This window comes from Coturnix japonica, chromosome 10 (assembly GCF_054131305.1).
Source record: "Coturnix japonica strain WE chromosome 10, WE-NBRP24, whole genome shotgun sequence".
Lineage (NCBI taxonomy): Eukaryota > Metazoa > Chordata > Aves > Galliformes > Phasianidae > Coturnix > Coturnix japonica.
Genome location: NC_140672.1, coordinates 1,192,855 through 1,216,581, shown reverse-complemented (window position 1 = coordinate 1,216,581; position 23,727 = coordinate 1,192,855). Strand labels below are relative to the sequence as shown.

General features: G+C 58.1%; 2 protein-coding genes across 27 annotated transcripts in view; one reads left to right on the top strand and one right to left on the bottom strand.

Annotated features, from left to right (window-relative positions):
* Window positions 1-7,221, bottom strand: part of KANSL3 (KAT8 regulatory NSL complex subunit 3) — a 28,580-nt gene extending 21,359 nt beyond the window's left edge. For all 26 annotated transcript variants that reach the window (XM_085510021.1, XM_085510020.1, XM_085510022.1 and 23 more), the window contains exons 1-13: window positions 6,968-7,221; window positions 5,517-5,687; window positions 5,079-5,169; window positions 4,595-4,780; window positions 4,288-4,419; window positions 4,060-4,176; window positions 3,678-3,779; window positions 3,519-3,590; window positions 3,157-3,231; window positions 2,736-2,893; window positions 1,896-1,959; window positions 1,230-1,430; window positions 804-960 (exon numbers count right to left, since the gene is read on the bottom strand). In XM_085510021.1, coding sequence (XP_085366147.1) covers window positions 804-960; window positions 1,230-1,430; window positions 1,896-1,959; window positions 2,736-2,893; window positions 3,157-3,231; window positions 3,519-3,590; window positions 3,678-3,779; window positions 4,060-4,176; window positions 4,288-4,419; window positions 4,595-4,780; window positions 5,079-5,169; window positions 5,517-5,687; window positions 6,968-7,188 — 1,747 coding nt within the window. In that variant the 5' untranslated portion in view covers window positions 7,189-7,221. The remainder of the gene's footprint in view (window positions 1-803; window positions 961-1,229; window positions 1,431-1,895; window positions 1,960-2,735; window positions 2,894-3,156; window positions 3,232-3,518; window positions 3,591-3,677; window positions 3,780-4,059; window positions 4,177-4,287; window positions 4,420-4,594; window positions 4,781-5,078; window positions 5,170-5,516; window positions 5,688-6,967) is intronic.
* An 80-nt stretch (window positions 7,222-7,301) lies between these two features.
* FER1L5 (fer-1 like family member 5) lies at window positions 7,302-23,682 on the top strand. Its single transcript, XM_015882914.3, has 51 exons — window positions 7,302-8,142; window positions 8,380-8,435; window positions 8,514-8,605; window positions 8,682-8,979; window positions 9,049-9,177; window positions 9,276-9,338; window positions 9,408-9,458; window positions 9,533-9,563; window positions 9,646-9,761; window positions 9,852-9,972; window positions 10,264-10,346; window positions 10,434-10,502; window positions 10,601-10,644; window positions 10,713-10,780; window positions 10,854-10,939; window positions 11,025-11,138; window positions 11,226-11,406; window positions 11,479-11,603; window positions 12,063-12,154; window positions 12,652-12,841; window positions 12,920-13,075; window positions 13,779-13,892; window positions 14,003-14,166; window positions 14,238-14,352; window positions 14,424-14,526; window positions 14,601-14,755; window positions 15,181-15,351; window positions 15,501-15,600; window positions 15,693-15,770; window positions 15,861-16,042; window positions 16,129-16,287; window positions 16,367-16,465; window positions 16,858-17,019; window positions 17,097-17,280; window positions 17,606-17,631; window positions 17,741-17,782; window positions 17,851-17,964; window positions 18,321-18,440; window positions 18,526-18,681; window positions 18,772-18,863; window positions 19,394-19,564; window positions 20,145-20,293; window positions 20,369-20,508; window positions 20,831-20,919; window positions 20,988-21,083; window positions 21,174-21,315; window positions 22,269-22,368; window positions 22,442-22,635; window positions 22,939-23,048; window positions 23,131-23,278; window positions 23,509-23,682. The coding sequence occupies exons 1-51, from the start codon at window positions 8,058-8,060 to the stop codon at window positions 23,575-23,577; spliced, it is 5,994 nt and encodes a 1,997-aa protein (XP_015738400.2). The 5' UTR covers window positions 7,302-8,057; the 3' UTR covers window positions 23,578-23,682.
* Window positions 23,683-23,727: the final 45 nt, after the last annotated feature.

Below are 23,727 nucleotides of genomic sequence, written 5' to 3'. Positions count from 1 at the left end.
GCCTAGAAACTTCCACAACTACAACAGCAACGAAGCAAACTGCTTTAGCTCATCCCCTGAGGAACTATAGAGATCCAAGGCTAACTTTCCCTCTGGAGCCTATCCTGACTTGAGAGCGTGCAGGGTCACACAGCAGCAGACAACAAGCAGCCTGTTTAGAGCCATCTCAAGCAAACAAACAAGCACAGAAAGGAAGATGAAGAACTATTTCCCACCTACTGCTGATTTTTGCCACAAGTGATCACGCTTTCAACAAAACCATTACCTACATTCACAGCTTTTATAGTCAGACTGAAGCTGGTCAATAAGGGTTTTAATCAGCATCCAACAGGACAAAAAACCCACAGCTCGGAGCAGGTTTTCCTCTGTGTTTGATACAAGATGACTCCAGTTACCAAAGCCCCACTGTTTCAGTTAGAATTCAACATCCTTAGTCATCATCTGAGTATATTTAATCCCCCTCCCAAGCAGCCTTGGGGATATCAGACATCAGTTAAGGGGCTCACAGATAAAAGAGGATGAAAGCACGGCTATGAGGTGGTTTGGTCAGTTATAACTAGTGAAAATCCTTCCCACTTGGAACAGTAACAAGGCTCTGCCAGCTGCACAAGCACCACTTCCAACCTAATTTCACCTCCCCACAAGCTGCTGCATTCCAAATGGCAATAACAGGGAACTGAGCTGCAGAGCAAGTTGCCACAGGAAGGATTCAGAACAGCACTCAGAAGATAAAACCTAAAGAAGTCAGGGAGAAAAGCAAAAAATTCGGATGGGAAGAAGGTAAGAAAGCCACCAGCTGTTACCTTGGGCCTGCTTGTGTGTCAGGATCGTGTCTGTCCTCTGCACCTGCCTCTTGAGCAGCTGAGCGGTACTGATTGGGGTGGGCTTCTGGATGGAGGACACAGCAGCCATTTTAGTCTTGGGGCTTGAAGTGGGGCTGCTGGAGACGCTGGATAGGTCCTGGATAAGACAAGGAACACCTCTTATTCCACGCTTCCCTGAGCAGAGGCAGTCCTATCCTTAAGCATGCACAGAACGTGTGTCCCTCGGCTGAAAAGGACAGAACTCTTAATGTTTGTTCACCCAATCGTCAGCCATTCATCCTTTCACATCCTCTTGCCTTTCTCCCAAAGCTTAGCACCTCTCACTGCCCATTCCAGCTGCACAAAACCATCTCCTCACACAACCTCAGCCCTCCTCAGCTCCCCATGCCCTGCAGGACACCCCACCTCAGAGCCTGAGGGCGATGCAGGCACTCTGGATGCTGGCGAGGCAGGTCTGCTGGTTCTTTCTGGCAGATCAAATGACAGATCCCTCCTGGTCGAGTCCCGTGGCTTCTTCTTCTTCTCAGCATCCAGGTCACGGGGATCAGAGCCTGAATGGCTCTCTGCTCGAGTGAGGATGCCAGTCAGGAAGTCAGCGATCTCATCCTAAGCGAGACAAAACAATTAGTTAAGCTGTATGGTGCAAAGCTCTCTAAAAATAAGTCGTCTTCACAGCTTAAATAAAAAAGAGCTGAATTTGTCCTTTGTGTCCCAAAGAAACAAACTGATAGGGGTTTTAAGAGAGCCCTAAAATCTTACAGATGGACCTCAGCCTTCCCATCAAAGCTCACACTCCATTGAATTCTGGTGAATGGAAGGGAAACATGATGCTTTCTCCCTAAGTGCTGTTTGCTTCCCCAAGCAGAAACTAAGTGTTGTTTAAAGCAGCCACACAGGAAGCTCACTGCCCTCCTCCTGCACTGGCACAACCACTTCAAAGCATCTCTTAAGAGAGAGATGACTTTGTTCAACCTGTACCGGCAGCCAGGTTATCACCTGTGGTCACTGAGCCGTTTCAGCACGTTCTTTCAACAGGTACAAAGTATAAAAGGAAGAGAGCTCTGCCTTTACCTGGATGCACCTGTCCACCATGCTCTGGGTCAGGCCTTCTGATTTCTTTTTGGCTTTACTTATCCTGTGGAATAAATAAACAGATGGAAGTCAGCAAACATTTGTTTCTTCCCTTTCGTGCCCGCTACACCAGCCTTCACTTGAGAGTACAATTCACATGGCAGCAGGTTTACTACTCCCCTGCACAGATCCTACAAAGGTCTGAGTTGGTTCCACCAGTGCTCAACTCAAGAGCACCGCCTGCTGGAAAAACGAGGTCTGTCCCTTGCTAACAAAAGCCCAGCACAGCTGAGCTCACAATCAAAGCTTTGGGCCGAATAAATACAGCATTTCCTTTCCTTCAGAGCTTCAACTGTGTCACAGTCTGACACTTCTTTCTGACTTACACAATGCTCTACAACCTCGTCCACCACCCCCATTCTCATACACACAACCTGCTCCAGTTTTTGGTGCTGTTATTCCAGACACACACAGGTGTGACTGGAGAACAAGATCCAAAGCTGAAACCTTATGTGCTTCCTGCAAGGCTCTGGCAGCCTCCCTCACTCCAACACTGGACACAGCCTCCATAAGCTGCATATTCCAGAGCCAAGGTGGAAAAAAATACAAGCAGATTCCTGCTCTGTTATCATACAGTGCTGTACCCTGGATCTCCTACTTACCACAAGCAGAAACAAGGCGACCTTATAACAGAAAAACAAACCAAACAACCTGCTACCCAACAGATCAGCTTTTGAACAAGACTGTGATTGCATTAGGACCAGATGTTTTGATGTGCTTTTCAGATCCTGCCCAGCAGCCCTTGTGGGAAGGAAGGATCCATCCGTGAGCACAGCACACCTGAGATTGTCATCTGCTCCTCCCACCACCACCATGCTGTTATCAGCTCGGATCTTCTCCCGGAAATCTTCCATTGCTTCGATGTTGCACTGCAGGGAGTTCTGACCAATGACAAAGAGGACGGGGGTCTTCATCTCCAGGAGGGGATCGTCAACATCCTGCAAGAGAATGGGAAACTGTGGTTCAGATGAGCTGTGCTGGGATGTTCCCTGGACACAACAGCACAAGCAACACACGTAAGACCCCCTAGGAGCAGCAGCAAAATCACATCATGTAAGGAAACCCACAATAGATGTGAAACCACCTCCAAACAAAAACCCCCAGTTGTTTCTAGACTGCCAAGCCAGACTATATGAAACAGCTGGAAGTTAAAGAATAAAATACAGGTAATTAAATACCTCCCTGCCCCATTGGTCCTTACCCCTCTGGGGCCATCAACTGTTAGAAGAGGGAATCCAAGGCACACAACTGCAGTGACGTATTCCATCACTGAAACCTGGGTAGAAAAAAAGCAAGAGTCAGCATCCCAACAGTCCAACACATCAGTGCTGTGAAGGATGCTTCACTGGGTTCAGAAACACCGTGTCTATTTAGGCCTTCATTCGTTGAATAAATGGGTTTGGGGAAGAAACACGGGGGAAATCAAGCCCTCAGGATTAAAAGGGATAAGCCTCAGCAAGAGAAAAGGGAAGAGAATCATCCAGCAGTCTTAAGAGCTATGGTCATTTTTAATCTAAATCTGAAGAAAAGCTGTCAAAGGGCCTCCCTGTAACACGTACTTACATGACAGGCCACCAAGGCACCCGTGTTCCAACCAATGAGGATGATGGGCTTGTGAGAGAAGTGGTTGTGAATCTACAGGAGGAAAAAGGCCATCAGTGGAGGGGGGCAGGCAAGGAGGCGATGCCTTTGGGCAGCACAGCAGAGCACAGCAGATCTCACCTCCGCCACTTTGCTTCTTACTGCCCCAATCATGTGTTCCAGGCACTGCAACACTCCCACCCCGCTGCCGTTGTTCAGCAGGTGGGTGGCGATGGGGATCACCTGTGGGGTGAAATTAAAGAGGAATAAATGAGGAAGGCACCATAACCTCACTCCTCTGTCCAGTCTCTTTCTACTGGACTCCAGTCTTCCATCAGCCTTGGGCAACTCCACCCCACTGTGTGCCCCAAATGCAGCAGGCAGCAGATGTCGGCCTATTCTCAGCACAATCAAATACTCTGGGGCACCAAAGGATTATAAAAACATGCTCAACAGCTGCACTCTGCCACAGCTTTTAATGGGAACCTGCCTCCCCCCTGCCTTCCAAACCATCCACACCAACCTTTCCCAAGCAGGAAAGCTGTGACTGCCAGAATCGGTGCCGTCGAGAAGTGGGGAACATGGAGTTGGAGGGTCCAGAGGAAGCAATCAGGATGAGGGGGGAACCAGGTAATTTGCTCTGCAAAATTCAACAAGTGATGCATAAGCAAATGTGACCTCCCAGCCCAAATCTCCACCACTTGTTGTTTTGGGAATGAGAATGGCTTCTCAGTCCCTGTGAGGCACTCACTGGTTTATTATGGGACAAGACCCCCACTGCAGGGTCCCAAGGTCTCTTCAGCAGCAGAGACAGAGCCTCAGCACCTGCTGCCCCCGTCTTGGTGGTGGAGGAGAGCAGCATCCTATCGATCAGAGTGGGGATCTGGAACCAGAGGAGGAAAGGACTGAGAAAATGCACATAGGCTTTAAGGGCCTTTTAAACATCATCAGAGCTTCAAAGAAAAAGGATAAAGCTTCCGCCGGTTTCCTTTTAATGAGCTTTAATAAAGGGAGAACGTTATAAGAAACAGTAAGAACTCTTTCACTGCTCTCATCACCTTTCCTTTAAGTGTTTGCAGAGCATCCAGGTAAGCAGCCAGCACTGGCAAACTGAGGGTTTCCACTAAGGTCGTGTGAAGCCACTGGATCAGTTTGGTGTCCCAGTTCACACTAGCCAGTGCTTGGCGGACTCTCCGAGCACATTTGTCCACTGCTATCCTCCTCAGGACTGGTTCATTGCAAGCCTAGGATCCAGGACATTAAAGGAGAATAAAAAACATTATGGGAAAAGTCAAACATGCCCTGTTCACCCCAAACCACAGGAATGTATCGATTCCAAGTACTCTGGCAGCAAGCAAGAGTCAGCATTCCCTCAATGCAGACAAAATCACACCTCAGACAAGCCCAGAGTTCTCTGTTTCTTAAGGCCCTACAACCCAAAGGCCAGGACTTGCCTTGCTTTGCTAGGGAGGACTGAATAAAAACACACACACAACAACTCTGCTGGAAGGTAGAAGAGCAGCAGGGAATAAGAGCTCTTACCCCTTCGTTGGCCAAGCGAGCCAGCCTGTCAGACTGCAGTGCTTTGTGAATCTTGTTAAATAGTTTGTTCTGGGCCATCGTCCAGCCCGTCCTGGAGAGAAAACCAAAGGGGTAACGCTGCTCACAAACCCATCCCAGTCCTTCCAGCTGCCACATGCTCCCAAAGCAGGTAAACAGCCCCAAGCAGAAGCAACAGAACCCAAAAATAAGACCAAAACAATCACTCTCTTTAGCACAGGTTACCTCCCTACTCCTCCAAACCACCATTCCTCCTCATGTCAAGAGTTCAGATCGACTAACCATGCTTACAGGGAGGGTTTACAATGGTAGATCTGACTCACATCCTCTTATTTTTAACTTGACAGCATTGTGTTATGGCTGAGATGGGGATCTGTGTGCCATCTAACAACAGTGTCCCGAGCCATTGCCATTCGTTACCTGTTCACATGTTCCTCCCAGTCATCTGGGGGTGGAGGGGCATCTGCATCCGTGCGAGCAAACATGACGTGCCTCTCACACTCGTTCATCACGCTGCGTGCCTTCTGGTTGTCATAGAGAGGCACCGGCGTGGCTGTCACCGTCTCGACATCAATGGGGACATCTGCTTCACTGCAAGGAAAAATCATGCTTCAGAGAGAGGGGATGATCGCTTTGTACTCCCACACCTCAGCCCCTCCATCATGTTGCAGCCCCCAGACCCAGAAAACTGGTAATCACAACCTGAACCTCTTATTAATCAGCTGAGACAAGTGTCAGGTCAGCTGTGGGAGCACAGGTGAGAGTAATTTAGCTGTGCTCCTGGAAGGGTTGGAGCTTGACTCCACCTCCTCTAGACCCCATTTAAGGGCTGGCCACCACTAAGGCAGCATCTCTTGGAGACTGCCTCAGCATTTCCCAGCTAAAGGCATCCATATTGGTGGGTCTTTCCTTATAAATAACCTTTTAAATATCTATTACCATCTTTGTATCATTCCACCTTACACCCACAGACCCCACAACCCGCTCCTGTGTGTCCCTAGTCTGCATCTCTCACACACCAGCCTGGCTCTGATTGGGATCCCTCCCAGGACCCTCCACATAGACCTCTATATGGCATCTGCACCCAAAACCCCTCACTTCCACCTCAAAAACAGCCCCAAAGCCTCCTTACAGACCCCTACATACCAACACAGATCCACCCCGCTCCCCAACCCCCTCAAAATGCCGCTCATTAAGAGTCCCAGGACCCTCTTCAGAGTCTCTCAGACCCCCAAGTCACAAACTTTCACCTCACAACCCCCCAGACCCCACTCAGAGACCACCCCAGAACCCTCCTCACAGAGGCCTACAGCCCCACAGACCCCCAGATCCTAACATTCACCTCACAAACCACCCCAGGCCCCATCCCACTGACCTCTAACAGCCCCTCAGCCCCCAAACCTGATACCTTCCATTCAGAAACAACCCCACAGAGGCCTACAGCCCCCTCAGCCCCCCAGACCCCAAACCTTCTCCTCACAAACCACCCCGGACCCCCAACAGCCCCTCAGCCCCCAGACCCTATATAGAGGCCCATTCTCGACCCCACAGAGGCCTATAGCCCCTCATAAACACCTAACAGTCCCCAAACCTTCTCTATAGAGGTCCATTCTCGACCCAAACCAACACTTTTCCCTCAGAAACCCCCTCACAGAGGTCTACAGCCCCTCACAGCCCCCTCAGCCCCCCAGACCCCAAACCTCCTCCTCACAAATCACCCCAGACCCCTAACAGCCCCCAGACCCTCTACAGAGGCCCATTCTCGACCCCACAGAGGCCTACAGCCCCTCATAGACCCCCCAGACCCCAATTTCTCCTCACAAAATACCCCATTTCCCCCCATATCCCCCCATTTCCCCCCATATCCTCACAGTGCGGTGCCGGGCTGCCTCCTTGGGGTGAGGAACAGCATTCGGGCCGGTCGGGCGGCGCTGGCATCCGGGTGGGCGCTCCAAGGTTTGGCGTAGCTGTGATCCAGGCACACCAGGTCGAGCTCCCGCTCGTGAGCCGACAGCTGCAGCAGCAGCGAGGTGCCCATCCTCCTCGCCGACCATTGCAATTCACGCTCTCGTTCCCCGCCGCGATGCGCCATGACGCCCCCCCGACCCCGGCCGCCCCGCGGCGCGCAATGCGCATGCGCCGCCGGAGGGAGGTGGGGGGAGAGCAAAGCGCATGCGCAGAAAGGAGAGGCGGAGGGAAGATGTGGAGAGTGGATTAAAGCGGAGCGGAGTGGGATGGGAGGAAACAAGAGGTGGAAGTGGATTATGGAGTGGGAGAGGAGATGCGTGGATGGGGGACACGTGGGGACAAATGGATGTGGGGACGTGGGGGTGAATTGACATGAGACAGAAGGGTGTGGGACATGGGGATGTGGGATATGGGCACGTGGGGACATAGTGATGTGGACGTGGGGACTCATGGAATGGCTTGGATTGAAAACAGACCTTAAAGATGGGTCATAAAGATGCCCACAGGGACGTGGGGACAAATGGGTGTGGGGATGTGGGGACATGGGGGTGTATTGACGTGAGACAGAAGGGTGTGGGACATGGGGACATAGGGATATGAGGACATGGGGATGTGGGATATGGGCATGTGGGGACATAGTGATGTGGACATGGGGACTCATGGAATGGATAGGATTGAAAACAGACCTTAAAGATGGGTCATAAAGATGCCCACAGGGACATGGGGCACAGGGACATAAGGACAGGAGGGACAGGGGGATGTGGGCACACTTATAGGGTGCAGTGACGAGGGGCACGTGGATATGGGGACACACAGATACAGGGGGTTGGTGATACATCACACAGACATAGGGACACATTATGGGGACAGATGGACACAGCCACACGGTGACACAGCTCCTGGGTGACATGTGGGCATGTGCCCCCCCCTCAATGCATTCAGGAACGTGGCAGCACCGTGGTGACAACGCCATGGTGACACGGGGACACGGCCATGCTGCGGCTGCTGGTGGGCAGCGCTCACCTCCCGGCAGCCACCGGCGCAGGACCTGGTGTGCACGTTTATGCTCGATTCAGAGGTACTGATGGGGACAAGGGGGACAAGGGGATGCTGAGGTGGCTGTCCTTGCACTGTAGGGTGGCATCAGCCACCTTCATGTCATTGTCATGGGATGGGGTGGCACTGAGTGACCTTATGGGATGGGTGATGGGATGGGATGGGTCATAGGGTGGGATGGTGGTGGTTGCATATGGGAATGGCACATGGGGACATTGCCACCCTCACCAACCCTATGTGCTGCCCCCTGTCCCTCCAGGTGTCCCCAGGAGCACCCGAGTGGTGCCAGCAGAACGCAGCCCCACATGGAATGAGGTGAGGTGACCCGGAGGTGGCCGACAGCACCATGGGGGCACATGGCCACCCCACCGACCTCTGTCACCCACCCCACAGACACTGGCGTGGCCTTTGGCTGCACGTCCCCTGCGCCCCACTGACAGCCTGGCCCTGCGCCTGCAGCTCTGGGGTCAGCCAGACCCACGTAGGTGAGTGTCACCCATGGGTGAGCGCTGCAGGGTGCCATCCCTATGATGGCTGAGCTCACTGTCCCCATCCTTACAGGCTCCTGGGTGCCACCACGGTGTCTCTGCACTGCCTGGCAGAGGACCCTGGGTTGCCACTTGATCTTGGCCAGCTCCCATTGCAGGACTCCCAGGGACATCCCACGGGGGCCACCATCTCTTTGCGCTGCTCCTACGTCCCCCCTGGGCAGGTGGCAGCAGGGAATGCCACATCCCAGTGGTCAGGAGTGGCACCATGGCTGTCACCCCCTCGTCCCACCCCAGCAGTGGGGGCAGCCATTGGAATGGCACCTCGCCGCCACCCCAAACCTGCAGCAGGGAAGAAGGAGGATTTCCAGGTAGGGCTCCCAAGGGTGAGGTGACACTCAGCGTGATGTCCCTTGTCACTGCATTCCTGTATCCCACAGGTGAGGGTCAGGGTCCTCGAGGGCCACCAGCTGCAGGGCAGTGCCATCAAACCGGTGGTGGTGGTCCTCATTGGTGAGCAGCGCTTCAGGAGCAGGATCCGTGCTGGGAACAACCCCTACTACAATGAGGTGGCCATGGGGACATGGACAGGGTGGCCCTGGGGACAAGGACATTCTGCTGTCCCCCCATCCATCTCCACTGCACTCATGGCTTTGCCTGTTTTTAGGTGTTTTCTCAGCATTTCCACCTGACGCCCGCACAGCTGGCAGCGGTGCCCATCCATATCCAGGTCAGGGCTGATGGCACCGTGGGGATGGTGACAGCGTGGTGACCACTGACACTGTCCCCAACCCCACAGGTGCTCAACTCCAGGGCCATCCGTGCCGACGCCATCATTGGTGCCTTCAAGGTGAGGATGAGAGTGGGGAAACAAGGTGCAAAAACACACCTTGGCCCTTTTCCTCCACTATCCACTCCCAACAGCTGGACGTCGGCACCATCTACAACGCACCCGGTAAGGAGCCCTGCAGGGTGCTGGGTGCTATTGGGGTCAATGAGCTGCACTGAGGTGACGTGGGTGTCCCCAATGGGAGCAGGGCGCAGGTTGAGTGGGAAGTGGCTGAGCCTGCAGCACCCCCGGCACCCCGATGCTGGATGCTGTGGGTACCTCCGCATCAGTGCGGCCGTGCTGCGTGCCGGGGAGACCGTGCTGGTGAGCACCTTTGAGCATCATCATGTCCATCAATTAATTACATTAAAAATGGTATTTATATGTATGGGTGTATATATACCTCTGTTAAAGGAGCAGGAGGATATAGCAGGGAGCCAGGAGGTGGAAGCCAACCTCTTGCAGCCTGCATTGCTTGCCCCGTGCTTGGCCACGCTCCAGCTCCATATCTACCATGCTGAGGAGCTGCCCCAGGGTGAGTGCTGGGTGTGAGATGGATGACACTCAGGGTCCCCTAACCCTAAAACTAGCCCTAACCCTAGTGCAAACCCTAACTCGAAGCCTAGACCTAACCCAACCCCAAGATAACCCTAACATAACTCTAATCCTAGCCTAACCCTGACCCAGCCCTTACACAACCCTAACCCTAGCCAAAACCTAACCTAACCCTAACTCTAACCCTAACCCAAACCTAACCTAACCCTAACTCCAACCCTAACCCAAACCTAACCTAACCCTAACTTAACCCAAACTCCCCCTGGCACAGAGGAGCCATCACGTTCGTTCCCTGCTGGCAGCAAGAGGAGCTTCGTGGCAGCAGCTGTGCGTGCCAGCTTTGCGGGCAGGACGGTGGGTGATGCTGGGGGCACAGTGGGTGATGGGGGCACAGTGGGTGCTGCTGACACATGGCAGGGGGTGACAGTGCCCCCCACACAGCTCTGCACTCGAGTGATGCCCCCCAGTGCCAGGCCCACGTGGAACGAAGTGTTCTTCTTCCCTCTGCGGGTGAGGTGCCCCCTGTGTCCCCCCCTCCAATAAACCCCCTATTTAAATCCCTGATTTAATCCTCTATTTCCTCCCCCACCCCAATTTTGTCCCCCCAGCTGCCCCCGCTCTGTGATGCTATCGAGCTGGCCGTCCTTAGCGGGTAATTGGGACATCCCTCAATTTGGGGGTCCCCCGGTGTTGCCCCCACCCATCACCCCTCGCCCTCAGGTCCAAAGTGCTGGGCACCGCCACACTCCTCCTCTCCCACATCTCCTCTGCCGGTGCTGAGCTCGAAGGTGAGAATGTTCCCACCTTGGGGGGGTCCTCAGTTCTCAGCCCCCCCTTCCTGAACCCCATGGTTTGCTCTAGGAGGGGTCCCAGGTTTCTTACCCTGCTTCGGACCCAGCTTCCTCCCCTTCTACGGTCCCCAGAGAGATGCTGCCTCCAAGCCCACTGTGAGTGCAATAGGAGACAGCATGGAGCACCACCTGCATCCAGGGGGGACACAGCCCCCCCAGCACCCTCTCCTCTATGTTATAGGACACCACAGTGGCATACAGGGGTCGGGTGCTGCTGGAGCTCAGCACCCACCCAGGGGACAACGATGGGCGCCAGCAGGACACCATTGCCCCAGAGGACATCACCCGCGCGCAGGTGGGGACACAGTGATGTGTGGTCACTTTTATCCCATGGTAGGGGGAGTTATTTGGGTTTTTTGGGGGGGATTTTCTCCTCTTGCAGCGCCTTCTGCACCCCCGCCACCGCCTGGGGCTCTGCGCTGTGTTCTACTCGGCCACCATGCTGTCCCCCACATCCGAACCGCTGTGCTTTGAGCTCAGCATTGGCAACCATGGGGACACCGGGGACACCACGGGACACCCCACTGCCTGCGCCACACCACAAGGCCACCCCCTCTTTGATGGTGAGCAAAGCAGGGGGACGCCCCCTGTTCCAGAGGGGACACCATGGGGTGCTCATCCCATTGTGCCTGCAGGGAATCGATACTACTACATGCCTTGGCACAATAACAAGCCGGTGGTGGCTGTCAGCTCCACGTGGGAGGATGCTGGGCAGCGGTGGGACGGGCAGAACCTGCTGCATAATGTGGGAGAGAGGCTGGTGAGCAGCCAGGGGTGGGGGGAGGCCTGGATAAGGGGACATGGGGCACAAGGGATGGGGACATGTGGGTGTGGGGACACAGGGATATGAGGACTAATGGATGTGGAGATATGGGAACATGGTGACATGGGGCATATGGGTGTGGGGACACATGGATATGGGGACATGGGCCAAATGGATGTGGGGACATGGGGCAGAAGGGATGGGGATGTGTGGATATGGGATTGCAGGGACATGGGGACGCGTGGACATGGGGACACATGGAAGGTTTTGAGTTGAAAAAGACCTTAAAGATGGGCCATAAAGATGCCTGTGTGAATGTGGGATTTGAGGACATATAGATAAGGGAATATGGTGACCTACAGATGTGAGGATGTAGGGCTGTATGGATGGGGGACACATGGTCATTGGGGTGGGGATGAGTGCTGGGTGGGGAGTGGTCAATGGGGATGTTCACAGGAGAGAAATGTGGCAATGCTGCGGAACGCCAAGCCGGATACACATGGGGACATTGGGAGGAAGCTGCTGCGTGAGCTGGCACAGGACTGCAGGTCAGCATGGAGGGGGAAGGCTGGGATGCTCTTGTATTATTGACCCCCATTGCTGGAGGTGGGGTGGGAAAGGGAGCCCAGCACCTTGGAGGATGCAATGGGGCATTTTGGGGGGCATAAAGGAGGCATTGGAGGGAGAAAATGGGTCAACTGGGGGCAAATGGATATTTTGGGGGGCATAAATGCAATGGGGCATTTTGGGGGGCATAAAGGGGGCATTGGAGGGAGAAAATGGGTCAAATAGGGACAAACATGGGGTATTTAGGGGGTGAAATTGGACTTTTTAGGGGGAAATTGGGCATTTCTTGGGGGTAATGTGGAATTTTGGGTGAAAATTGGGCACAAATAGGAGAAAACGGGAAATTTGGAGTGGGAGGGAAGAGTGCATTTGTGGGGCATTTGAGAGAAAAACTGCCGTTTGGAGGGATAAAAATGGGTATTTGGGGTGGGATTAGGGGCAGGCCAGGTGGGTGAGCACCCCCGTGTTCTCTCATTAGGGCTGCCCTGCCCATGCTGCAGGCCCAGCACCCCAAGACACAGCTGGATATGGAGCTGCATGCTGCCCGCCTGCATCTCCTGCAGCACCTCGCATCGGCCGCCATCACCAGGCCTCTGCGCCGGGCCTGGGCCGCGCTGCTCCCCGAGGCCGAGGCCTGGCTAAGCCGCGTGGCCGCCCTGCAGGCCGAGGTGTGGGGAAGCCCCATTTTGGAGGGGTTTTATGGCTCCTGGATGTGCCCCCTTTCATTTTATCCCTTTCTACCCCAGCCACAGGCCGGTGTTCCCGATGTGTTTCTGTGGCTGAGGAGCGGTACCCGCCGTCTGGCCTGTGCCCGCATCCCCGCGCACTGCATGGCCTGCTCACCCCATGGCCCCGCGGCCTGCGGGCGGCTCTGCGGGCGGACACACACCCTGATGCTGGGGGTAGGGCAGTGAGAAGCCCCTCAACCCCCCCATGACTCAGTGTCTCTTCCACATCCCCCCCATATCCAGTGCATGCCCCCTCCGTGTCCTCTCCAAGTCGTCTCCATATCCCTTCCGCTTTCCCATGTGTCCCACCTATGTCACCTCCCCATCCCTTCTATGTCCCCTCCATGTCCCATCTGGGTCACCTCCATACCCTCCCCGCAGTCCCTTCATGTCCCCTCTGCATCCTCTCCCCCTACGTATCCATTCAACATTCAAACCATGTCACTCCATGTGCCCTCCCTATGCTCTTCACATCCTCTCCCAGTCCTCTCCATATCTCTTCCACATCCCCTCTGTCACCTCCATGTCAACTCCATGTCACCTCCACATCCTCTCCATGTCCTTTCCCCCTCTATAAGTGCTCCGTGCCCCTCCACATCCTTTCCACAAACACTCTCCATCCCGCCATGTCCCCTCTATGTCCCCTCCACCTTCGCTCAACATCCCTCCTGTCCCCTCCACATCTTCTCATGTCCCCTCTGTGTCCCCTCCATATCTCACATCCCCTTCATCTCCCTCCATACCTCCCCCCATCCCCTCTGTGTCCCCTCTGTATCTCACATCCCCTTCATCTCCCTCCATGCCTCCCCCCATCCCCTCTGTGTCCCTACCCCCCACATTCCCTTTGTGCCCCACTCATGTCCCCTGGTGTCCCCAGACCCCAGGACACCTCCATGCTCAGCTCCGTGTCCGGCTGTGGCTGGGACGTATATCTGAGAGCCAAGAGCTGCCACGTTACCTGGAGGCCCCCCTGCATGTCTATGCTGAGACAGTGAGTGCTGGGCAAGGGACAACATGGTGACAAGGTGACGCTGTGATGCTATGACATGGTAACATGGTGATGAGGTGACATGGTGACACAGTGGCACCCCATTCCTACAGTATGAGAACCAGATGAAGGTCCTGGGCAAATGGAGCAGACGGGCTCTCCCGGGTCATCCCAGCTTCTCTGATGTGGTCGACAGAGCAGGGCTGCCCCGCGAGCGCATCCGAACCCCCCAGGGCTGGTGCTGGGATGGGACCTGGGATGTGGAGCCACCACAGCGGTGAGACCCCAAGGGACACCCCTCCCTGTGCATGGGGACAGCAAAGGGGTGGCAGCTGCTCGTGTCCTCAGGCTGCTGCCGGACCATGAGGCTGGTGTGGACGAGGTGCTGGAGGAGGTCTATGAGAACCAGAGCCGGCAGCATGGCGGGGAATGGGGACCTGCCAACGTGCCCAGCACTGATGTGGTGAGAAGGGGTGATGTGGGGGTACATTGGGGGGGCACAGAAACCCCAGAGCTCAGCTCTGCCCGCTGCAGACCGGCACGGCGGTGCCCCCCAAGGAGGAGGTGGCTTGTCCCCAAGGCTGGCACGTCACTGATGACTGGAGGGTGGAAGTGACGGGGGCTGTGGATGAGGCCGGTGAGTGATGTCCCCATGTGGGTGTGCTGGGTGGGAGGGTGACAAAGGTGACAATGACAACGTGGGTGATGCAGGATGGGAGTATGGGGTGAGTATGGCTGCTGGAGACCCCTCACCTGCGTGGCACCCCAAAGAGGAGACGTACCACACACAGCGGCGACGGCGATGGCTGCGCACCCGGCGTAGGGACAGCTGTGCCCAGGGACAGGAGAAGGACACTGATGTGGTGGTGGGAATGGGGTGGCACATATGGGGGCGGTGGGAATGGGGTGGCATATATGGGGATGGGGTGGCAAGGAAGAGGGTGGCAGGGGATGGGGTGGCAGGGGATGGGGTGGTGGGGATGGGGTGGTGGGGATGGGGTGGTACTTTTGAGGGTGGTGGATATGAGGGGGATAAGAGGGGGGCAGCAAAAATAGAGTGGTGAGGTTGGGGTTGACAAGGATGGGGTGGCAGGGTGACCAGAGTGGGAGGGGATGGGGGGCAAGGGAGGGGGTGACAGGATGGGGTTGAACAGGATGGGGTGGATGGAAAGGGCTGGAATGGCAAGGATGGGGTGGCAGGGACAGCTGTTTGGCCACCAGCCCCCTGCTCTGAGCACCCTTCTCTCCCTACTCTTTGCCACTTTCCCCTCTGTGCCACCCATCCCCACAGCACAGCCCTGAAGCTCCAGATAAATTGTGGGAATACGCATCCCTGTGGGGCAGCCGCTTCCATCCGCAGCGCCGAGCGGGTGATGCGTGCCGGCGGCGCTGCTGGCATCGGCGCATGGTGCCAGAAACACCCTCGTCTGTGGCTGCCATCTTCCTTCTGGATGGCACAGCGGTATGGATGGGGATGGACAGAGGGATGGAGGGACAGAGGGATGGATGCAGGGATGGAGGGACAAAGAGAGGGATGCAGAGGTGTGGGATGGAGGGACACAAGGACAGTGCAGCAGGGGGCCGGGCTGACTGCCCTACCCCAACTTGTAGGATGTGGAGGCAACACCAGAGAGCAAGCAGACGGCAGCAGTGCCCAAAGGCCGAGGACACACTCAGCACCCAAAGCCTGTCATCCTCTGCACCTTCCAGCGTGAGCCACAGGGTGCTGGGGGAGGGTTTTGGGGGCCCAGGGGTCACTAACACTAACCCAGGACCCCCTGACATCCCTCCCTCCTCCTGCAGGACCCAGCTCCTTCCAATTGCGCTGTTACCTCTTCCAAGCGCTGGAGCTGAAGCCCCATGGCACTAAGACCAAAGCAGGTGGGACCCCCACCAGCACCCCAACCCCACCAGCACCCCAACCCCACCAGCAGCACCCTTGGGTGCTGACAGTGGATGTTGCTCCCACAGACCCCGTTGCCCACGTCTCCTTCGTGCACCTCAGCCAGAGCACCCGTGTGCTGCCCGGCACTCTGGACCCAGTCTGGGATCAGGCTCTGCTCTTCCATCGGGTGCCGCTCCATGGGGACCCACGTGGGGTGCAGGAGGAGCCCCCAGCTGTGGTGGTGGAGGTGTTTGACCAGGATGGAGAGGTACATCAGGGGTAACCATGGGGGGAGAACACCTATAAGTGGGCACCTATGGGTGGGGGCATCCATGCCCTGCCATTGCCTTGTAGGGTGCTGGGAGCTTCCTTGGGAGAAGTGTGTGCACCCCAAATGTGTGGTTGGATGTGGGGCACTGGAAGCCCCCCCGGCTGCAGAGGTACCCACTGGAGGGACCAGGGGGTCCAGCCGGGGAACTGCTGGCTGCCTTTGAGCTGCTGCATGAGACTGAGGTGAGAGGAGGGCGGCAGGGGGCGTGGGGGGGGCTCCCAGAGCTTGTGCTGACCATCCATGTCCCCATCACCCCAATAGGACGGGGCGGTAGCAAGGCTCAGCACCCCACCATGGAGACAGGGCACCTTCAGCATCCCCCCGGGCATCCGGCCCGTCCTGAGGCTGATGGCACTGGAGGTGATGCTGGGGATGTGGGTGGCAAGGAGAAGGGGGGTGGGGATAAGCTTTGGGATAGGGATGGGGAGTGGGATGAGGAGAGGATGGGGACATGGACAGGGAGATGGGATGGGACTAAATGGGATGAAAGGGAACAGGATTGGGTGGGTGGGATGGGACAAGGTGGGGACAGGGACATGGACAAAGACAGGACAGCAATGAGGACAGGGACAGCAATAGAGATGGGTTGGGGAGAATGGGATGAAGATGGGAAGGAGACAGGGGCAGGGATGGAGACTGGGAGGCAACAAAGACAGCAATGAAGAAGATGGAAGCGGGGATGGGAGGGACAGGGATGCAATAAAGGATGGAGATGGGTGAGGGATGTTGGTGAATGGATGTGGGCCCTGCAGGTGCTGGCGTGGGGGCTGCGTGGGCTCCGTGGCCGCTCTGTGCTGCCTGTGCGTGCCCCCAGCCTGGAGGTGCAGTGCGGGGGGCAGGTCCTGCGCATCCCCCCCATCACCAACCTCACCACCAACCCCAATTTCCCCATCAATGCCTTCCTGCTGACACTGGTGAGTTCAGGGGGATGGGGAGCAGAGCCCACCCGTGGGTGCTGGCAGCCCAGGGTGACAGCGTGGCTTTGTCCCAGCACCTGCCAATGGAGGAGGAGTACATGCCCCCGATCCGGCTGCGGGTGTTGGACACGCTGAGCTTTGGGTACCGGCCCCACGTGGGCCAGGCGTGTGTGCAGGACCTGGCGAGGTTCCGCCGTGAGCCCAATGCAGGGGAGCAGCTGCACACACCTCGTGTCCCTGTGCCCGGTTCCAACCCCGGTACAACCCTGCTCCATCCCCCCCCGGCCACTGCCCCATCTCTGCCCATCCATGCCCTCACCCTAGGACCCTCCTCCCCATCCCTGACCCTTCCCCATCCCTCTTATATCCCTGCTCCACCTCTACACCTGCCATTGTCTCATTCCTATTCCTACCTGTTCCCCCATCCCCATCCATCCCTATTCTGTCCCCTATAACCTCCTACCTCCTCCCTGCCCCATCCCTGCCCCATCCCTTTCCCATCCCTTTCTCACCCCTGTCCTATCCCTGCCCCATCCCTGTCCCTCTGTAGGACACTCACTTTGTGTGCCCCCCCCTCCCACAGCTGCTGCCTGGGGTAGGATTGCTCAGGTGAGCCCCCCCTGTGTCCCCCTACACCTGTCTCCAACCCCATCAGCCCTGGATGTGCCGCAGGATCCCCCCACCTCCTGTCCCCAAATGTCCCCTCTGCTCCCAATAGATGCTGCCCAGGGTGACTGCTGAGAAGGAGACAGCAGACAAGGTGGGCACAGGAATTGGGGGCCATCAGGGGACACCAGGGTCGTCCTACCTCACCCTGCTGCCCACCAGGACATGGAGAGGGAAGAGGAGGATGAGGAGGAGGGCGACTGGTGGAGCAAATTCTACATGGCCATGGGGGACATGGCAAAGAGCCACCGGGGAACACGCAGGGACAGCCTGAAGGTGAGGGGGACAGAGTGACATGGGGTGGGAAGGATGAAGGTGGGGATGGAGGCAGGGAGGGTTGGTGATAAGGATACGGGGATAAAGATGGGATGGGGACACGGTCAGGGGGGAGAAACAGGAGGGGGATGAGAATTGGGAAGGAAAGTGATGGAGAAGGGGTTGAGATGAGGATGGGGACGGAGATAGGGACTATGGTGAATAAAGGATGGGGACAAGGACAAGGTTGAGGATGGGGGTTAAGATGAGATGAGGATAAGGCAGGGACATGATGGGGAACAGCGATGAAGAAGGGGACTGGAAGAGGAGAAGCACCAAAGCAGGGATGGGGACAATGCTGGGGTCGGTGCCCCCAGGTGTACAGCTGTGAGCTGGAGGCTGTGCCAGAATTCCAGGGGCTGCAGGATTTCTGCCAGACCTTCCCCCTCTACCAGCCGGGGGGGCAACAGGGGGACGACCCCGTGGGTGAGTTCAAGGTGAGCTCCCCGTACCCCCCAGGGACCCCAGACCCAACACAGGGGGGGAACTTGGTGTGCACGGCCGGGCTGACCCCACTTCCAGGGGCTGTTCTGTCTCTACCCCCTCCCCGAGGACCCCGGGGTGCCCCCCCCACCCCGCCACTTCCAGGAGCTGCCCCCCAGCCACCCCCAGCAGTGCCTGGTGCGTGTCTACATCGTCCGTGCCTTCGACCTGTCCCCTCGGGACCGCAATGGGATGGTAAGGCCGCCCCTGTGTCCCCCCACCCCTGTGTCCCCCCACCCCACGTGTCACCATCTGTCACCCTGATCATCCCCTCCCTGCTGTCAGTGTGACCCCTACGTTCGTGTCTCACTGGGAGCAAAGACGCTGGGCCAGCGTGACCAGTATGTGCCCAACACCGTGGAACCAGTTTTTGGCAGGTAGGTCCACCAGGGGTGGGTTGGTGGCACTGGCTGGCGCAGAGCAGAGGTGCCCAGGGGGGCTGCTGGGGGTCCCCATTCCCCATGTCCCTAATTTACCAGCAGGTCTCTCTTACTGTGTCCCCAATGGAGGGTCCCTGCACCACCACGTCCCCATCCCTCATGCCAGCAGGTCCCCGTGCCACCAGATGCCCCATTCCCCATACAGTGCCCCTATAACACCACATCATCGTGGCATCAGGTCCCCATTCCTTGTGACAGAAGGTCCCCATGCCACCAGCTCCCCATTCCCCATGACAGTAGATCCTATAACACCAAATCCCCATGCCACCAAGACCCCATCCCTTATATCACCAATTCCCCACACCACCAGCTCCCCATTCCCCATAGCATTATATCCCATAACACCAAGTCCCCACACCACCAGGATCCCACTCCCCATAACACCAGCTCCCCATCCCCCCCCAGTCCCTCTGCCAGCACATTCCACTCTGGTCATCCTTGGGGCTGACCCCAAACCCCACTGCCAGGATGTTTGAGATGATGGGCACCGTCCCACTGGAGAAAGACCTGCGGGTCTCACTGCTGGACCATGACAGGCTGCCACCCGACCAGGAGATCGGCAGCACCACCATCGACCTGGAGAACCGGCTGCTGTCCCGATTCCGGGCCCATTGTGGGCTGCCCCGTCTGTACCGCACGTGGGTGACCCCCGGGATGGGGAGGGGGCTCTGGGATTAGGGGTGGGGTTGTGGGGAGGGGATGGGTATGGAGGGATGAGGACAAGGGAGGTGGGGAGGGCACAGGGGTATGGGGACACAGACGTGGGGAGGGCACAGAGGTGTGGGGACCAGGAGATGAGGGGCCATAGGGGATATGGGGACAGGGATATGGGGGCAAGATGGGGAGGGCACGGGGACATGGGGACACGGAGTTGAGGAGGGCCATAGGGATAAGGAGGATGGGGAAAAGGAGGTGTGGAGGGCACAGAGGAATGGGGATGAGGTGTATGGGATGGTGATGGGGCTGGGAATAGGAAATGGGGACAGAGTGAGAGGGGAGATGGGGACGAGGAGATGGGATGGGACAGGAGCTGGGATGGGGACTGGTCGGGTCCAAGGGGATGGGAAGAGGGAACTGGGAGCAAGGAGGGTTGGATTAGAAGCACATAGAGGTGGGCACGGGGAGCTGAGCATGACACAAAGGGGGAGATGAGGGGATCGGGTGGGCACAAAGGGCTGAGCACCACCCACAGACCCCAACCCCACACTGTGCCCACAGGGCTGGACCCGGGCGCTGGAGGGACCAGCTGAGCCCCAGCCGGGCACTGGAGCACCTGGCTCACACCCGGGGGCTGCAGGCACCTGAATTCAATGCAGAGGGCACGGCCGTCACCTTTGGGGGCTCCACCTTCAGGCTGAGCCATTTCGGTGGGTCCGGGGGGTGATGGGGGGATGTGGGGGGTGATGGGGTCCCTATGGTGGTGTGAGGGTTTGGCATTGCAGAGAGTGGCCCCCCCACACATCGTCACCCCGGGGCGCCCCGGGAGCGCCTGGCTCTGCATGTGATGCGTGCGTGGAAGCTCGTCCCCGAGCACCTGGAGACCAGGACGCTGTATAACAGTGCCCAGCCCGGGCTGGAGCAGGTGGGGAGGGGGTGATGGGGGCACCGGGGGGCGGTGGGGAAAGAGGATGAGGATGGGGGCACCTGGAGGGATGATGGGGACTGTGGGGTGATGGGGACACCAGGGGGCGGTGGGGACCTCGGGTATAGAGGGAAGGCGGGGGGGTGAGAGGGAGGGATGCTGGTTTGGGGACAATTGGGACATACCATAAAGCGATGCCTGGGGTGATGGGGACAGGGGGTGGCAGGGTTGGGGGTCCTAATGTGATGGGCACCCCATGACGAGGTGGGATGCTGGGGGTGGGTGATGGGGACCAAGGGCAGCGCATCCACCCCACGCACAGGGCAAGCTGCAGATGTGGGTGGACATCTTCCCCTCCAACCTCGGCCCCCCCGGCCCCCCCGTGGACATCAGCCCCCGCAAACCACAGAGGTGAGCGCTCCGTATGGGACAGGGGCGGCCCCCGGGGTGGGGGGTGACGCCTTTATCCCCCCCCCCAGCTACGAGCTGCGCTGCGTGGTGTGGAACACGCGCGACGTGGAGCCGGGGGACATCAGCGCAACGGGACAGAGGGTGAGCGACATCTACGTTACCGGGTGAGCGCAGGGACAACGCTGCGTCCCAAAGGCTGGGGGACAAGGGGGGGGCGAGGGGACAGCCGTGCCCCCCACCCTTATTGTGTGCAGCTGGATGGACGGGCTGGAGGAGCAGAAGCAAAGGACCGACGTGCATCACCGGGCGCTGCGGGGCGACGGCAGCTTCCATTGGCGTTTCGTCTTCCCCTTCCAGTACCTGGCGGCCGAGCAGCGCTGCGTGCTGCCCCATAAGGTGCTGTGCCCCATAAGGTGCTGTGCCCCGTAGGGTGCTGTGCCCCATAAGGTGCTGTGCCCCATAGGGTGCTGTGCCCCATAAGGTGCTGTGCCCCATAGGGTGCTGTGCCTCATAGGGTGCTGTGCCCCATAAGGTGCTGTGCCCCATAAGGCGCTGTGCCCCGTAGGGCGCTGTGCCCCGTAGGGTGCTGTGCCCCACAGGGTGCTGTGCCCCATAAGGTGCTGTGCCCCATAGGGTGCTGTGCCCCATAAGGTGCTGTGCCCCATAAGGTGCTGTGCCCCATAGGGTGCTGTGCCCCATAAGGTGCTGTGCCCCATAGGGTGCTGTGCCCCATAGGGTGCTGTGCCCCATAAGGTGCTGTGCCCCATAAGGTGCTGTGCCCCATAGGGTGCTGTGCCTCATAGGGTGCTGTGCCCCATAAGGTGCTGTGCCCCATAAGGCGCTGTGCCCCGTAGGGCGCTGTGCCCCGTAGGGTGCTGTGCCCCACAGGGTGCTGTGCCCCATAAGGTGCTGTGCCCCATAGGGTGCTGTGCCCCATAAGGTGCTGTGCCCCATAAGGTGCTGTGCCCCATAGGGTGCTGTGCCCCATAAGGTGCTGTGCCCCATAGGGTGCTGTGCCCCATAGGGTGCTGTGCCCCATAAGGTGCTGTGCCCCACAGGGTGCTGTGCCCCATAGGGTGCTGTGCCCCATAAGGTGCTGTGCCCCATAGGGTGCTGTGCCCCATAGGGTGCTGTGCCCCATAAGGTGCTGTGCCCCATAAGGTGCTGTGCCCCGTAGGGTGCTGTGCCCCATAAGGTGCTGTGCCCCATAGGGTGCTGTGCCCCATAAGGTGCTGTGCCCCATAGGGTGCTGTGCCCCATAAGGTGCTGTGCCCCATAGCGGTTGGAGGGGTTTAGGGGGTGAAATGGGGCTTTGGGGGCTGAGCGTGTCCCCCCTTTGCTCCGTGCAGGACCATTTCTGGAGCCTGGATCAGACGGTGCTGAAGGTTCCCCCGAAGCTCATCCTCCAAGTGTGGGACAACGACAAGTTTTCGGCTGATGATTTTTTGGGTGAGGGTCGATTCCGTCCAGCCCAGGACAACACGGTGGGGGACACCCGGAGCTGACGCTTGTCCCCTTGCAGGGGTCCTGGAGCTGCAGCTCACCCGGCTGCCCCGTCCAGCCCAGCGGCCGAAGGACTGTGCCCTAAAGCCACGGCTGAGCCCGTGGCCGTGGGGGAAAACACAGGGACCCCCCCATCTCAACCTGTTCCGGCAGAAACACGCGCGGGGTTGGTGGCCCTGCGTGGTGCACAAGGGCGGCACGCAGCGTATGGCGGTACGGGGGGGAAGGGGAGGGTGGGGGGACAGGGAAACGCACCCACCCCCCAATATCTACCTGCTGTTCCACACCCCCCAATATCTACCTGCTGTTCCCCCCCCCCAATATCTACCTGCTGTTTCCCCCCCCAATATCTACCTGCTGTTTCCCCCCCCCCCAATATCTACCTGCTGTTCCCCCCCCCCCAATATCTACCTGCTGTTTCCCCCCCCCCCCAATATCTACCTCCTGTTCCCCCCCCCCCAATATCTACCTGCTGTTTCCCCCCCCCCCAATATCTACCTGCTGTCCCCCCTGCAGGGCAAACTGGAGCTGAGCCTGGAGCTGCTCAATGAGAAAGATGCAGAAGAGAGACCAGCGGGGAAAGGCCGGGAGGAGCCCAACGCGTACCCAACCTTACAGCCCCCCGTGTGAGCCCCCCCGGACCCCAAAGTGCACAGAGATGTGGGGGTGGAGTTGGAAATGGGGCTGACGCTGCCCCGTGTCCCGCAGGCGGCCCGACTTGTCCTTCCTGCGGCTGCTGACCCCGCTCCGTGCCCTGCGTTACGTCCTATGGCAGCGGAACCGATGGCGCATCACCGCCACCCTGGGGCTGCTGCTGCTGCTCCTGCTGCTCTTCAGCTTCATCTACTCCGCCCCGGTGAGCGCTGAGGACCCCCAGCCCCCCCCATCCCCATCCCCATCCCCATCCCCATCCCATCCCCATCCCCATCCCATCCCCATCCCCATCCCATCCCCATCCCCATCCCATCCCCATCCCATCCCCATTCCCGTCCCCATCCCCATCCTATCCCCATCCCCATCCCCATCCCCATCCCATCCCCATCCCCTCATAGAGCCCTGCTGAGCCCCCCCTGTGCCTCCCCGCAGGGTTATATCGCCATGAAGCTGGTGAACCCGCTGCAGGGGCCGCGCTTCCACGCTGGGAGCAAAAGCTGAGCATCCACAGCAACAGGGGGACAGCACGCAGCCAGGGGTGGGATACTGAGCTCCAAGGGGATGCTACACAGCCACATCACCTGTATTAAATGAGAATGGAGATGGGCGCTCTGTGAGCTGTGCCGGGAGGGCGCTGAGGATGAGGAGGGC

Coding starts and splice junctions, on each gene's coding strand:
- FER1L5 (XM_015882914.3), top strand. CDS start 8,058: ATGCTGCGGCTGCTGGTGGGCAGCGCTCACCTCCCGGCAGCCACCGGC. Junction 9,339..9,407: donor CGGTGCCCATCCATATCCAG/GTCAGGGCTGAT, acceptor CCAACCCCACAG/GTGCTCAACTCCAGGGCCAT. Junction 22,369..22,441: donor TTCGGCTGATGATTTTTTGG/GTGAGGGTCGAT, acceptor GTCCCCTTGCAG/GGGTCCTGGAGCTGCAGCTC.